Source organism: Silurus meridionalis, chromosome 16 (genome assembly GCF_014805685.1).
Source record: "Silurus meridionalis isolate SWU-2019-XX chromosome 16, ASM1480568v1, whole genome shotgun sequence".
Classification (NCBI taxonomy): Eukaryota; Metazoa; Chordata; class Actinopteri; order Siluriformes; family Siluridae; genus Silurus; species Silurus meridionalis.
In genome coordinates this window covers 10958017-10971233 of record NC_060899.1, presented here as the reverse complement: position 1 = coordinate 10971233, position 13217 = coordinate 10958017, and the positions used below count along the sequence as shown (strand labels likewise).

General features: G+C 36.4%; 1 protein-coding gene across 2 annotated transcripts in view; it reads left to right on the top strand.

Annotated features, from left to right (window-relative positions):
* The window catches only part of src (v-src avian sarcoma (Schmidt-Ruppin A-2) viral oncogene homolog), a 38500-nt gene extending 25629 nt beyond the window's left edge, over positions 1–12871 (top strand). The window contains exons 3-13 of one of the 2 annotated variants that reach the window (XM_046869088.1): positions 540–639; positions 1734–1751; positions 3638–3736; positions 5238–5341; positions 6915–7064; positions 7850–8008; positions 8764–8943; positions 9233–9309; positions 10145–10298; positions 10450–10581; positions 11409–12871. In XM_046869088.1, the coding sequence (XP_046725044.1) occupies positions 540–639; positions 1734–1751; positions 3638–3736; positions 5238–5341; positions 6915–7064; positions 7850–8008; positions 8764–8943; positions 9233–9309; positions 10145–10298; positions 10450–10581; positions 11409–11617 (1382 nt within the window). In that variant the 3' untranslated portion in view covers positions 11618–12871. The remainder of the gene's footprint in view (positions 1–539; positions 640–1733; positions 1752–3637; positions 3737–5237; positions 5342–6914; positions 7065–7849; positions 8009–8763; positions 8944–9232; positions 9310–10144; positions 10299–10449; positions 10582–11408) is intronic. The other variant, XM_046869089.1, reaches the window with a different exon arrangement.
* Positions 12872–13217: the final 346 nt, after the last annotated feature.

The following is a 13217-nucleotide window of genomic DNA, read 5'->3' as shown; positions in this document are numbered from 1 at the left end:
TTATTTAAGTGGCATTAGTTAAGCAGATTACAGGTCATGCTTTCTATTAGAGTCAGAATCTTAGACAATACAAGACTATACAGACAATACAGATTCAATAAGAACACAATTTAAGGTGTATATGACAGATCAGTAATGTACATAAAGTGTGAGTGTCCATCACATGATAGAGGTTACTTTAAGACTTTTGTACAATATAAAGCAGCAATAGTGTGTTAAACATAGGAGTTTGCAGTGAAGATTGCCTGTAATTAAAATTATTATTCTATATTTTGTTTTTGTTTTTTCTTAAATATTATGAAATCATAAATGAGGCAAACCATGGCAGCTTTCATTTTATTATTTACATATTTAACATTTACTTTTGGCCTATAGCCCTCAATCAAGTGCGATGTTTGTCCGTACCGTAAGACTTGACGAGAGCATTGGTGATTTCACTTCCTCCACCCCTATAAAATGTGTTATCTTAATAAGTTAATGAAATCCGCCCTGATTGTAAATTGCTGCATTTTTTGTTTGTTTGGTGCTTGTTTCTGTAGGAGGCGTGACTACATTTGTGGCATTGTATGACTATGAATCACGCACTGCCTCTGATCTGTCATTCGGGAAAGGAGAACGGCTTCAGATAGTCAACAACACGTAAGAGAGCACATAAACACACTGTACTGTATATAGTCATCCTAATGCATAATGTCATACTCCCTTAGTCAAGTCCACATGCTAACACAAGGACTGTACAACCTTCCCCCCTTCAACCTCCTCCTTCAATGTCTGGTAACCATAGGAACAAGGTCCCCCTTTAAAGGCGAGAGATGTGCTGGAGATGGTGTTTTTGGTTTTGTTTACTTTTTTCACTGCCGTTTTTTTTCCTTTCACTACACTCCTTTTTTTGGGGTTTTTTTTTGCTCACAGCTGCACATTTATTCCCTCTGCTTACCTTCTAGGAGTGAAAGGGCATTTGCTTCATTCCTTATATTGCTGTCATCACTTCCATTGAGAACAGGGAATCTGCCTTAATTCGAAACAAGGCAATCAAATCAAAATCCCTTGTTACAAATTTAATGAAAAACAGTTATTATAAATAGTGTCATGACCTTTTAGTGGGTTACAATGAGAAAGCAAGAGAATGGGACAATGACCATAATCACGCATGCAAATTTCAGTTAAAAACATGAACGCTGATTTGTTAATTCTGATTGAGCCAAGGACATGAAACAAATATTTGTGGTAGGATTACAGTTCACTGTAATTATTTGAAATGGCTTTTTCAACAGAAGGGTGAAGCCAAAAATGTGAACAATGAGCAGAACGCCCCCACCCCAAAAAAACACAAACACACACACACACACACACACACACACACACACACATATATATATACACAAATACACACAGTGTCCCAGATATTTTAATAGCATATCCATTGTACTGTTACTGATTATCTTTTGTGCACATGCCACTATATTGGTTATTTTTATGTTTGTTAGGTTTTTTTTACTTTGCACTTGAACAAGCTTTGATAACGACACATGCTTTAAATAGGTTGTGTGTGTGTGTGTGTGTTTATTTTTTATTGACCTGGTCAGCTGTGAGTTCCATTTTTTAAGCTCTTCAGTCTTTCAGCTCTGTGACTTTGCTCTAATTCTTGTTCTGTCTGTTTTGTCTTAATCCCGAATCTATTTCACACTTCCTCTCCTATATCTCCTTTTGTATGCGGACTCTCTTTAAAACAGGAGAAAGCTGAACTGCAGGTAGGTAAACCCTGCTTGCTTTTTTTTCTCTCTTGCTCGATGCGTGTCTTCGACGTCATCTTTTCATGCTCATTTGTTTGTCGAAAGCAGTTTTTCACTTCCGGAGAAAAAAGATTGCGTGTCACTGGGACGGGGGAGAAAAAGTGGGGCGGATTCTGGAGAATACAAGGCATACGCTATTAAAACGTTGACTGTTATTAAGAAGCAAAAATATATTTCCAAATGCTTTGCTTAGATTTTCATGTTGAAGCAGAAGGAACACTTCTGTGAAGGTGGTGTACATGAGGGTCCATATAAGCAAATATGTTGGTATCAACAGTCAGTCTGTCTAAACCTGTCCAAAAGCTTTCTAGCGGAGTGTGATTTCCTCACACTGTGACTGTCATGATTTGATCATTACAAAATGGACATAAGCCTAACCGGCTTAGATTGTAATCAAAGACTAGCTGTCTTAAATGTCTATGATGTTTCTACACTGCTATTGAAAAAGTCTTCAAATGCAGTTTTCCACCTTTTCAGGTTTGCTTGCAGCCAGACTTCAAAACTGAAGGGTATTTCCCAGACCTCCAAATATATAGGATTGTGTCTGCAGAGTTTTTACCAGGAGCTGCCATCTTACTTTTCCCTATTAAATTGAGAACTTCAGTGTGCAGGCTTTTCTTATTCCTAATTTCTTCATTCACTGTTCTGCTCTGCTATTTCCAACCAAGTGGCATTCAATACATTTATATCCCACCATTTTCACCATTGTCATGTTTTTACACTACTGTAAAGAAAAGGTCCTATAACCTGAACACCTCATGACACTTGCACATTGTGACCAAATCACAGTGATGTGGTTTTTGTCATCAATCAAGCTGTAATGGGCTTTTTTTTTGCTTTTGCTTTTGCAATGAGTTTTAAGAATGTAGGAGGTTGCTCATGGGCTTTGGGAGGTTGTGTGTTGAGTCAGCAGCTTTCTGCAATGTGAAAATGCCTGCATTATTGCTGTAACCAGGGGAGGCTGAGGCTAAATCAGCAACCCCTTTTTCTCTAAATTCAATAAGGATGTTAATAATTCACAGCTTAAATGACAGCAGAGACTAAAATGAAGGTGAGGGGGACATTAAAGTATATGAGTAAGAATCCCAACCAAATTCATAGGCTACTTCACACCATATTTAGATCTATTAAGATGGGTTTAAGATGAGTGAGAATGATATGATATGTCAAGTCAATATTTGTATAAAAATCCATTACTCTCATTATTGTAGTCTGTTCAGTTTCACTGTATCTCATTAAATCTTGTTAGGCATGTATGGCATAGTACAGAGCAATTCACTGTCTATGCATTTGTATTTATTTATTTATTTATTGTAATTATGTCAGGAAACATAAATGAAACATGTTCACTCCTGTTATCACTGGGTCTAAAATGGATACACTCACATTCTTTTGCTAGGCTTTTTGTTTTTGTTTGTTTTGCTTGTCATGTTCCCTAGAAACCAAAGATATCCCTACAGTTGCAAAGTGCTCTTGCAAAACTACTAAATAAGCGCCTCTTCTTAAAAAACCTGACCATATGAACATTTACATGCTTTTTAATCAGTTAATGTAGAGCTTCTGCCATATAAGTGAATCAGCAATTGATAATATTAGAATGGGTAATATTAGAATGAGTAATATAAAACGGAAAATTTTCAGGGCTGCTGTCATAGAACATCAATCAACACCTAAACATAAGTACTAATGAGTGCGTTTCAACAGTTTTTAGACTGCACTGACATTTGATTGGCTTATTTTTTTAAATAATGTTTTTTTTATCAGTCTGGTATTATGAATTTGGATTTATGAGAACGCCCGCAAAGTATTCTGAGAAGTGACACCGATGTGCATGTGTCTTTCAGGGAAGGAGATTGGTGGCTAGCCTGTTCACTGACCACAGGACAACGTGGCTACATCCCCAGCAACTACGTCGCTCCTTCTGACTCCATTCAGGCTGAAGAGTAATTAATGTTTTACCACTTTTAGTGCTCCCCTTAATTCTGCTTTGTATGTTTTCCGCTTATTTACTGTGCTTTTTCTACTTTACAATTCAATTTCATTTTTGTTTTTTAATTTATTTAAAATCACATCTTTACAGAATTAAACAGATTGTGAATCCAACTTTAAATGTATAAGTCAGTCACTATAACTTTATCCCTTATATTGGTGATATCCCCAATGAAGAAGCCAGTGGCTACAATAGTAAGGAAAATCTCCCTGAGACTGTAAAAGGAAAAACCTTCAGAAGACTCAAAAACAAACCCATCTTCATCTGAGTATCACAGAATATCCATTCATTATAGTTCCTGAGATTATCAACTGCTCACTGGACATTTGAATACAAAAAATGTTCATGGCAGCTGTAGTCCGAAGCCATTGTAGCAGCAGACTGTTTATATTAATTACAGTCCAAATCCTTCTTCATGGTTCTTGAGTTTAACCTTCCAAAGAAATATCCTGTATCATTAAACTGTTCAAAAGAATGAGAGGGACAAACATACATTATTAGTTGTCTTTATTGTTACATAACAGTAAGGACATTGTGCAGTTTAACGGAAAACGTAATGTCAAACCACTGTCAACAAACTTGAGTGAACCCTGTGAGAGTGGGGGGATGAGAGTATCCAAACATCCCAGTACTCCAAAACACTCTAAAAACATGATCCCTCGAGAGCTCAAAGAGCTCACTTGAAGAAAGGTTTTCCTGAACTTTTATTCAGTGTGCCACTGCTGTCATTTCTGTTTTTTATACTTTATTCAAAGGTTTTTTTAGGTAATTTTGAGTTACAGGAGTGTCTTCATCATCTATCATGCACTTTTGTGTAATTTTTTAAATGATTTTCTTGCTCCCTATTATGTTTTACTATGCCAACATTTGTGAAGTACATTATTTCAAGTTACTGAAATATCTAGCTACTTTAGATATTGTACTGAGACAAATGTTTAAACAGGAAGCTAGTGTACTTGAGACTTTTTTTTTTTTCAAAGGAAACCAAAAGGGAAGTAAAAATAAATGCAGTACATTGACAAATTTCTAAATATAGTTATAGAATACTTTTTACAATTTAGTTTCTTAGGATGTGACAGACCTGAGAGAACATCTTATCTTATTTCAGACAGTAGTTACATTATTAAAGAGATCAGAAACATACAAAATAATGCTGTTTGTGTGAAAAAAAACTACCACCACCACAGGGTGGTGTGATCTCAGCATGTCCGTTTTTTATACAATCACTTGTATTTAATCTTGCAGAATGTCTAATTTCTCACCTGCCTCTCTTTTATTCCTTCTTTTTAATTAGCGTCATGTCCATGTTACTTTACAAACTTATTATACTATATTTGGTCCTATTACAGCAAGAACTTTTATGCGTCTTGCTGTTATAGAAAATAATTTCAAACCTTCTGAGCTTAACAGCGCTGCAGTATAAACTGTTTCTGTCATCCCCTCTATTATTGCAGGTGGTTCTTTGGAAAAATCACTCGTAGAGACTCTGAACGGTTGCTGTTGAGTCTTGAGAACAGAAGGGGAACTTTCCTGGTCCGAGAAAGTGAGACCACCAAAGGTGAGTATAGATGTTTTTTTTTCCTCTGAAAATTACAGTATAAATATAAAAAAATACCAGTACTGCTTGGTAAGGCTTTTTTTTTAATATCGAAAGCTTTACACCACAAAGAGCACAAAGCTTTTTGAATTGACATAAAACATTCCTGTTTTTTCCTGTACTCTGTACACCAACGGGCCTTATTAAAGATCAGTCAGTTTGTTGGTGTATGTGGGTGTGCATAGTTGTGCTTTCTGAGTGATTGCGTTTGAAGAGGTGGGAGGAAGGTAGGGGTTATTCTGGGTGAAACAAGAACGGGGTGTTTACTGGAAGCATAACGCAGATTATCATCATGCTGTCACCATTAATCAGCTGATTTACCCTCTATGACCTATGGACACCTGACCAGTCAACCCATATGTGTTTGTTGAACTTTCAATCTTTTATTCAGTCCCCTTACTTTAAATTGCTAAAGAGGTCAATGCTGTTAATGTTAAAAGGGTCAGAACAGTTTTGGCAGCAAAAGAAGGACCAACAGAGGGTCATAATGTTGTCCCTGATCTGTGACCATAAAGTTATCCCTGGTTGGTGTATATGGTATATAGAAATTAAATTTAATTTCACATGCATAGTTCTTTGAGCAACAATGAACATGATCATGAAGCTCCTACAGAAATCTGAGTATTGGTTTTAAAAGTATTTCTGTCAACCAAATCATATACAGCAATGCCTATGAAAGATGATATGAGGAAGAAACCGTGAGAGGAACCACACTCGAAAGAGAACCCATCCTTTTCTGTGTGACACTGGATATTACAATTATGAATCATTAACTATCTACAGCTGTGACCTATAGAGTCATGAGGCCCTGGTTCTTTTATTTTTTTTTTTTATTAGAGTTTTAAACAAGTTGTAAAGTTGTCTAATGTTCACTGAGTCTTGGGCATAAACTATGCATGTGCAGCATTTAGATCACAATTTTGCATGTAAGAACATCCATAGACAGCTTTTCAGAGTGAAACTATCCACAGCGATCTTGCAGCAAACTTTAGGCTAGCCAAATGGGGCATTCTGCGGTAGGTGATTCTCTGGTGAAGGAGGCTCCAAGCAGAAGTGGAACATCAGGATGGGTCAGGCAGGTCCTGAGGGCAAGCCATCAAGCAACATGTAGGTTGACAAAGAAAGCGAGACCTAATAAAATGTCCTGAAATGGATAGAAAAGCTGCAAAAGCCTCCAGCAGGACTAGTTATAACAGTGACTAAGTGAGAATGCCAGAAGGTAACGTATATATTCAAATGCCTGTAATATCCCGAGTGATTTCATTTTTATTTGGTCTGTATGGTCATGTGACTAAAGTTAATAGTAATTGGGGGAAAACAGACAGTAAAAGAAAAGAAAAATAGAAAGAGACAGAATATTATTAAACTCTGAGAAGCCATGAGAGAACGCGTGCTTTTGGGAGAAGCATTAATGCCATTGTTGTTGGAACACTGCCCCCTATTGAAATTCTTGCAGAGATACATGCTGATTTAGTTTTGTTTTGTAATTTGCTATTTAAGGCACTGTTCTGCTTTTATCAAACCAACTCTCTAGGGGCCTACTGTCTGTCTGTCCTGGACTACGACAACGTTAAAGGGCTGAATGTGAAGCATTACAAAATCAGGAAGCTGGACAGTGGCGGTTTTTACATTACCTCTCGCACACAATTTAATAACCTTCAGCACCTTGTCAGCCACTACCGAAGTAAGTCACTGTGTCCAATAACTTTCAAAATATGACAGTAGTAATTTCTATAATAAAGTTAAGGCACCGAAAAATGCACTAAAACCATCAAATGCAATACAGAGATAGTAAGGTATATGCAAAATTTAAAAAAAGAAATTTGATCTGTGACCTGAAGGTCATAACAATCTGCATTTTTTTTTTTTATTTAAGCTGGTATGAAGAACCAGTGAAGCAATTAGCAGTTTCATATTTATGACAACACTTTCTTGAAAAACTCTGATTGGGCAGTGTTGTAATTATTGTTGGAAATCGTGTCTCTTGCAGCATAACTTCCCGTATGACTTTTGAAAATGAAATGCAGTGCAATGCGGAATTACCTTTTCTTACACAAAATCAGCATGTGACATTTTTAAAAGCAATAATCTGCTGATTATTTTTCAATGCAGAAATTTAGCAATAGCAGAGCAATAAAGGTTTTGCTTTTCACTGTGTGACATTTTCTGCACTTTTTTCACTAGTCTGAATAGGTAAGATTTTTTTTTACATATTTCGGTTGCATTATGTATGAACAGAAAGAAATAATGGTAATGCTTATTTTTATATTATACATGCTAGTTGCAATCAGTAACTATAAAAAAGAATATGCAAAACTCAATATCTCTAGCAAACGCATTGTTCTGGCTGCAGTGAAGATGATTGCATTATTTTTTATTTCAATTAATAAACAACAATGACATTATCAGCAATGACATTTGGCTTATTTCTCCCAGTCATTTTTTTTTCCATCTGTTCTTCCATGTCAGAACATGCTGACGGTTTGTGCCACTGCCTGACCGATGTGTGTCCCGTGCTGAAACCACCACAGACTCAGGGTTTGGCTCGAGATGCCTGGGAAATCCCCCGTGACTCTTTGCGCCTTGAAGTAAAACTGGGACAGGGCTGTTTTGGAGAGGTCTGGATGGGTAAGAACAACTATAGCTTTTAATTGTCCAGGTTTATATTTTACACCAATTCTTACTACTTCACTATTTATGCTAAAAGGCATTTTGTTTAATAGCTCATAAATTAAATTTTTTACTGTTTCCCTGATATTTTACACTAAATAACTAACATTGGCTTAGTAACACCTTGGGTAAATAATATAGTATATAATTGAAATTAGCCTTCCATATAACTATTTATAAATTCTGTTTTGGAAGTGCACATGTAAAGTATACCAATACGATCAATATTCCAAATATTTGTGTGAACGATTGTGAACTTTTATGTTATTTGTATAAGCATATTGTTTATCATATTTATCAGCTAATCTAATAATAAATGTAATCTGTAAATTCACATTTATTGGAAAGAGTTTGGAATGCACTTCTGGAGATTTGTGAATTCCCGTTCACTCCACAGGCATTAGAAATGGTTGAGGTCAGAGCTCTATAGCAGGCCATTCAAGATATTTCAGGCCAAACCATGTAAGCCATCTATTCATGCCTCTGACTTTGTGGTAACAGCTTGGGCAAGAATCATATATGACTGAAAAAATACAATACTTTTTCCTTATAGCGTATCTATAGGGAAACCCCAAAGAATTTGAGCTCAAAAGCAACCTTTACCTACAATTTCAAGCTGTTGTCATGCATGATTAGCTTAGATCCTTATATGGTTGTTGTAATATAGATTAGCTCATTATTTGGTGTGTCTGGTCCGTATTTGGTTTGGCTAGGGACGTGGAACGGGACAACTCGAGTGGCCATTAAGACTCTGAAGCCGAGCACCATGTCTCCAGAAGCCTTTTTGCAGGAGGCTCAGGTCATGAAGAAACTACGACATGAGAAGCTGGTGCAACTGTACGCTGTGGTATCTGAAGAGCCCATTTATATTGTCACTGAGTATATGAGCCAAGGTGAGGGTCTTTCTCAGCTTCCCAGCACAGCAATTATATTGTGGTGGTGGTAATATTAATACTAATAACACAGTATGCATATAGCTGAAGTTACTTATCTTTTCACATATATTTTTTTGTTTTCGATTAATTTTTTTCTATCTTTAACTAATGCAGAAAGATATTTTGCAATATAAGTGCACATCTAAATGAACCACACTTATCACAAATATAAAGATATGCAAAACAGACACAATATATGTTTATTTTGTTGCATAAAACCTGCTATTTCTTGGTTTGTGGCACACAGGTAGTCTGCTTGACTTCTTAAAAGGAGAAATGGGGAAGATGCTGCGCTTACCTCAGCTTGTAGACATGGCCTCACAGGTGATGGAATCTCAAACCAACTAGACCACATATTCAAACTAAATAAACTTTGTATAAATAAATACATATAAATATGAATGAATGAATGAATATGAAATTTAAATACATATAAATAAACATACAATAAGAGAACAATGAATTAACTGGTCTAAACACAAATATGCCAATAATGCTTTGAGCAGTGGCAGGCCATGCAATTCACACCTGGGCATCCAGTGGTGTTCTACCTGAATCAATACACCTCTTAATACAATCATTATGATGCCACGTCATAACAGAGTGCTGCATCATAGACCGGTATCTCCTTTCACTGCAGCTACAGCTTCACCACATACAGCTTCCCTAGCAGAAGCATTAATATTAAACTCGTAAAATAATCTCATAGTAAATCCACACAAATACATTTGAGCTTGTGCGGTTTGCTACAGAGGCGGGTTGCGAGTCTGACTAGTGCGCTATCTGACCATCCAGTCGAAGCATATGAAAATGCCCATGTGACTGAATTTTAAAAAATTGCAGTCTGTTCAGTTAAAGCAATAGGAGAGAATCGACATTTCATCAAAACAGGCACAAATACTAGCCAACACATTAATGTGTAAAAAGAGTCTAGAAATGATATTAGGAATAGATCAAGATGAGGACAAATAGGTTTTTTTTTCTGGTAACATCCTACATTAACCAGCAAATGGCCCAACCTTTTTGATCCAGCAACTATTTATGTAAATAACCAAGCTTTTTTGTTAAAAAAAAAATATATATATTTCTGCTATGATCGTATCTCTAGTGTGTTCTACAGCAGTGTGTTGAATTTTTTTGCTTGTTTTGCTGTCCTCAGATTGCCTCTGGCATGGCGTATGTGGAGAGAATGAATTATGTCCACCGAGACCTCAGGGCTGCCAACATCCTGGTGGGAGAGAACCTGGTGTGTAAAGTGGCTGATTTTGGCCTCGCTCGCCTCATAGAGGACAACGAATACACTGCGAGGCAGGGTGCGTGAGACAGCTACAGACCTCTGTTTTCCTTTCTCTTTATATAATGCAGAGTGCACAGTATATATATTTGCTTGCAAACTTATTTCTCCCCCTTTATTTTACACCAGCTCATTTTATGTCCATATATCTTCCTCATCTATGAACACAGGTGCCAAATTTCCTATAAAGTGGACGGCGCCAGAAGCTGCTCTGTATGGACGCTTCACAATCAAATCTGATGTCTGGTCATTTGGGGTTTTACTCACTGAGCTGGCCACTAAAGGCAGGGTGCCATATCCAGGTGCGTGTCTGAATGGATTATATTTTATTAGTGAGCGGAGTGTTTAGGCAGAAGGACCTGAGTTTGTATTAGACAATGCTTTTGAATGGTTTATGAAAGTGAATTTGATTTGACATTTATGTACATTAATCCCTTGTTTATCCCGATGGTTACGTTCCAAAACCCTCCGCGATAACCGAAAATAAACGGCCGCCACCCCAATAAACGCCGCAATAAACGGCCGCCACCCCAAAAATTGTTTTTATCTTTTATTGTTTAAGCAGTAAATCATCCTCCCACACACTTTAAACACACACTGAAAACATTTGCAAGAATACAGTAATTATATTTGTATTAATACATTTCATTATTTCCACATACAACTCCATAAAAACAACAGTTCAGTTTTTTGGTCTATCGTGCTATTAAACAAATTAGTTATGTGGCAAATTCAATTCCAGTATAAACCGGGGGTACGAGATTTGAACTATAGTAAAGCGGGGGATTATTGTATGTAATTTTTACATTAAATCCATACATTCCTGTTCCTGGATGTTATTGCTGAGTTTTTTTTTTTTTTTTTTATCACTGTTTTATATAATCAAGCTAAACTTTAAAATTCTTTAAAAAAGTGAACCCACCTTTTTTTTTCCAGTCATAACCAGGCTTACTATAAAAAATTGCTAAGATTTTGCATGAAAAAGAGATTTCACATTTCATGTCAGAAAAGCATCACTTATGCAAAAAACAAGAGATAAAATAGAGAAAAGCAAAATCAAACAAAATAATTGTTTAAAATGGCCAATATTTCCTTTTTGAACCTGTTTTTTCCACTGCGTCCTGCGTAGGCATGGTAAACCGTGAGGTGCTGGACCAGGTGGAGCGTGGCTACAGGATGCCGTGCCCAGCTGAGTGCCCCGAATCACTGCATGAGCTCATGCTTACATGTTGGAGAAAAGAACCTGAGGAGAGGCCCACATTTGAGTACCTGCAAGGCTTCCTGGAAGACTATTTTACCTCTACAGAGCCACAGTACCAGCCAGGAGAAAACCTGTAAAGAAAATCCAGTAAAGTGGTTTTATCCAGGAACAGGAGAGATGAATCAGGCTTCCTGAACTGTGCTTCTTAAAAGAGTATGGGAGTTAAAATGACCGTTTACATGCACAGCGATTTTCAATCAAGTGCTAACGCTAGGTAATCACTATGTTCATTTTAAAGTCCCAAAGATCATTTTGGGAACCGCAGCAGGCTGGACAATGGATGACAGCAAATTGAACAACTGCTTCCGAGGTGTACATAATTAAAGAGAATTGTAAATAAGAACCGAATATTTAAAATCAAGTCTCGGCATTACATAAGCAAAGCAGCGTTTAAATTTTACAGATGCAGAAAATAAGGTTTGATGATATACTGCAGTTAGAAACAACGCAAGTGTCTGGTTACAGTTCACTTATGTGATTAAAGGCAAAGCCAACCATTTGTTTGTTTTAATTCTAATATATTTGCCATTTGTTCATATTTTATATTATGTTTGCAGGTTTAAAATAGTTGGAAATGATTTAAAGAAGGTGTCACACATTGATGTAGTTCTAACAAGCAGTTATATGTAATATTTTACAACTGTAGTAACTGTAAGCTCTGAGGAGGAAGGGGGATTTAGAAAAGAGAGAGGCTGTGCTATACTATTCTACTTTGCACAGTTCATAAACATTTTTTGCCTTAGAATGCTTACCATAAACAAAACAGAGAAAAAAACTCTTCACTTCCTATCAAAAAAGACTGTCAAACCAATGCAACTAATAGAGACAGTGTTGTTGCTTCTTATTTGCCCTGGCTGTTTTATAGGTCAGTGAAGATCAATCATTTTCTTCCTTTTTTAATATTTCTATTTCATCTTCAACTTAAACACCTCAACTGAGTCCTTTATCCTGTTCCCTCACATCAGGATATGCTATCAGCTCATCCCTTTATTACTCACAAGGTATACCAGCACCAGGGATCAGGAGAAGACCCTTTAAGACACCCGCTTATGTTTCATTTTAAAGTTTTAGAGGAGAAGATGTCTTAAACTGTCACTGTCTTCCAATACACATCTGATTGAATCCTTTGAATGTTGCATGGAAGATGACTTCCGATCTCCTGGTTCACTGTTTCCTAAACTAGGATCAACTGGAAAAGGACAAAGACTGTCAAACAGTGGTCATTTTTGAATCATACTCACACGATCACCTGACACATGGACTATTGAATAAACTGTAGAAATGAAGTGTTGGAGAACAAACTTCAAAATAAAGCAGCTGCCTTTAATACAGCTTCAGTTGAATTTCTTTCTGATTTCCTTCCTTTAAATTTTACATTTGACTTTTCTGATATTATCCACTGTTTTCTGATAAGAATTTAATCTACTGATAGACTTTTACAACTGTTCTTTTGTTTGACAGTTGTAGATTTTTTTTGTACAATTCTATTATATAAAAATGGTATTTTTATTGATCGTTTGTTATAAGATTGTAATTTTTAGTTTAGTTTGAATTGTAACTTAGGAGTTACAATTTAGACTCCTCAAATCACCAAATGATGTGGTTTAGTGTTGTGTTAGTGTGGGAAGATGCATGTGATTATATGTTCTAAAAAGCAAGAAAGTTTTTAAACTTGTG